The sequence below is a fragment of the Formica exsecta genome, unplaced genomic scaffold (assembly GCF_003651465.1).
Source record: "Formica exsecta isolate Colony F162 unplaced genomic scaffold, ASM365146v1 C16387980, whole genome shotgun sequence".
NCBI classification, from domain to species: Eukaryota; Metazoa; Arthropoda; class Insecta; order Hymenoptera; family Formicidae; genus Formica; species Formica exsecta.
Window position 1 is genome coordinate 1 of NW_021847718.1, and position 1,123 is coordinate 1,123.

At 29.0% G+C, this 1,123-nt stretch overlaps 1 protein-coding gene across 1 annotated transcript; it reads right to left on the reverse strand.

Moving 5' to 3' along the window:
* Nucleotides 1-6: 6 nt before the first annotated feature.
* Nucleotides 7-1,119, reverse strand: LOC115240110 (invertebrate-type lysozyme 3-like; the record flags this gene model as incomplete). The annotated part of the gene is made up of 3 exons (XM_029815110.1): nt 7-248; nt 342-415; nt 1,074-1,119. Coding segments are annotated over 3 exons (258 nt in total), but the record flags the coding sequence as incomplete, so codon positions are not given.
* Between the last annotated feature and the right edge of the window lie 4 nt (nt 1,120-1,123).

Consider the following 1,123-nt stretch of genomic DNA (forward strand, 5'->3'; position numbering starts at 1 on the left):
ATATATACATATATATACATTATACATATGTAATAATATTTATATAAACATATAAATATAATGATAATTAATGTATTATTGTGATGTTCCAACATGATATGCATGCATTATTAGCGTCCGTAAGTTTGTATACACAATTTGTATTTATTTTCGAGTTTACTGTCTAGCGAACTGGTACAGCCGTATCCGCCAAATCGATGAATACGCAGATAATCATCACAATCGATCACTCCGTTTCCAGTGCAGTCCTGTTTAATAAATGCGTAAAAGATATTACACATCAGTGATGATATCGAGTATTATCTGTATCTGAAATCTCGATACAAGAAATGTGATTTTACCTGACCGAATTTGGCCATGTAGCCTTGTATCGCACGAGCAGCACAATAAGGATCGTTGACACATCGGGGATAAGCTAGAAGTGAAAAGAAGAAATATTTATTACATATTATTATTATAAAATTTCTATTTGTACTTTTATATAATTTAAGTATAAGTATTTAAATTTCACGTTCCTTCTTTTTTTTCAGAAACTAAACTGAAAAAGAGAAATAGACAGTCATTTAATTGATGTTTGAATTATGTAATTTTGTATGAGAGAAGAGCAATATATTTCGTATTCTTTTTTCAGGTTCTAAGCAAATTAAACATATATGTTTGATAAGGAAAACTACTTAATTAGATAAATATTTTTGCAGAGAAATATCGCATATTTGTTCATTCTTATATTTATCTAACTAATGTTATACGAATTCTCAGAAGCCTTCATTTAATGCATTCTTGAATTACTGATTGATAGCAATCTTTTGAATTGATGCATATAATTTTTATTTTAAGTTTTAGTCGGATTTCCCTTTTTAGCTACGCTTTCTATACATTCGTCAACGCTCTTTCTTGATGTCGTTTTTTTTTCAAAGTATAATGTAATACATTTGTCTATTTCAATTAGAGAGAGAGATAGAGCAAAACAAAGAAGAAAATACAGCTATGAAGCATTAAAGAGTTATAGAATTATGGTATTCGAATAGATATTCAAAAGCAGTTTTCTTTTTATATAAAAAAACTTAACTCACCACCATCGGTACTGCTCGGCTCGTTGTTTAGAGTTGGTTTGCCAGCATCA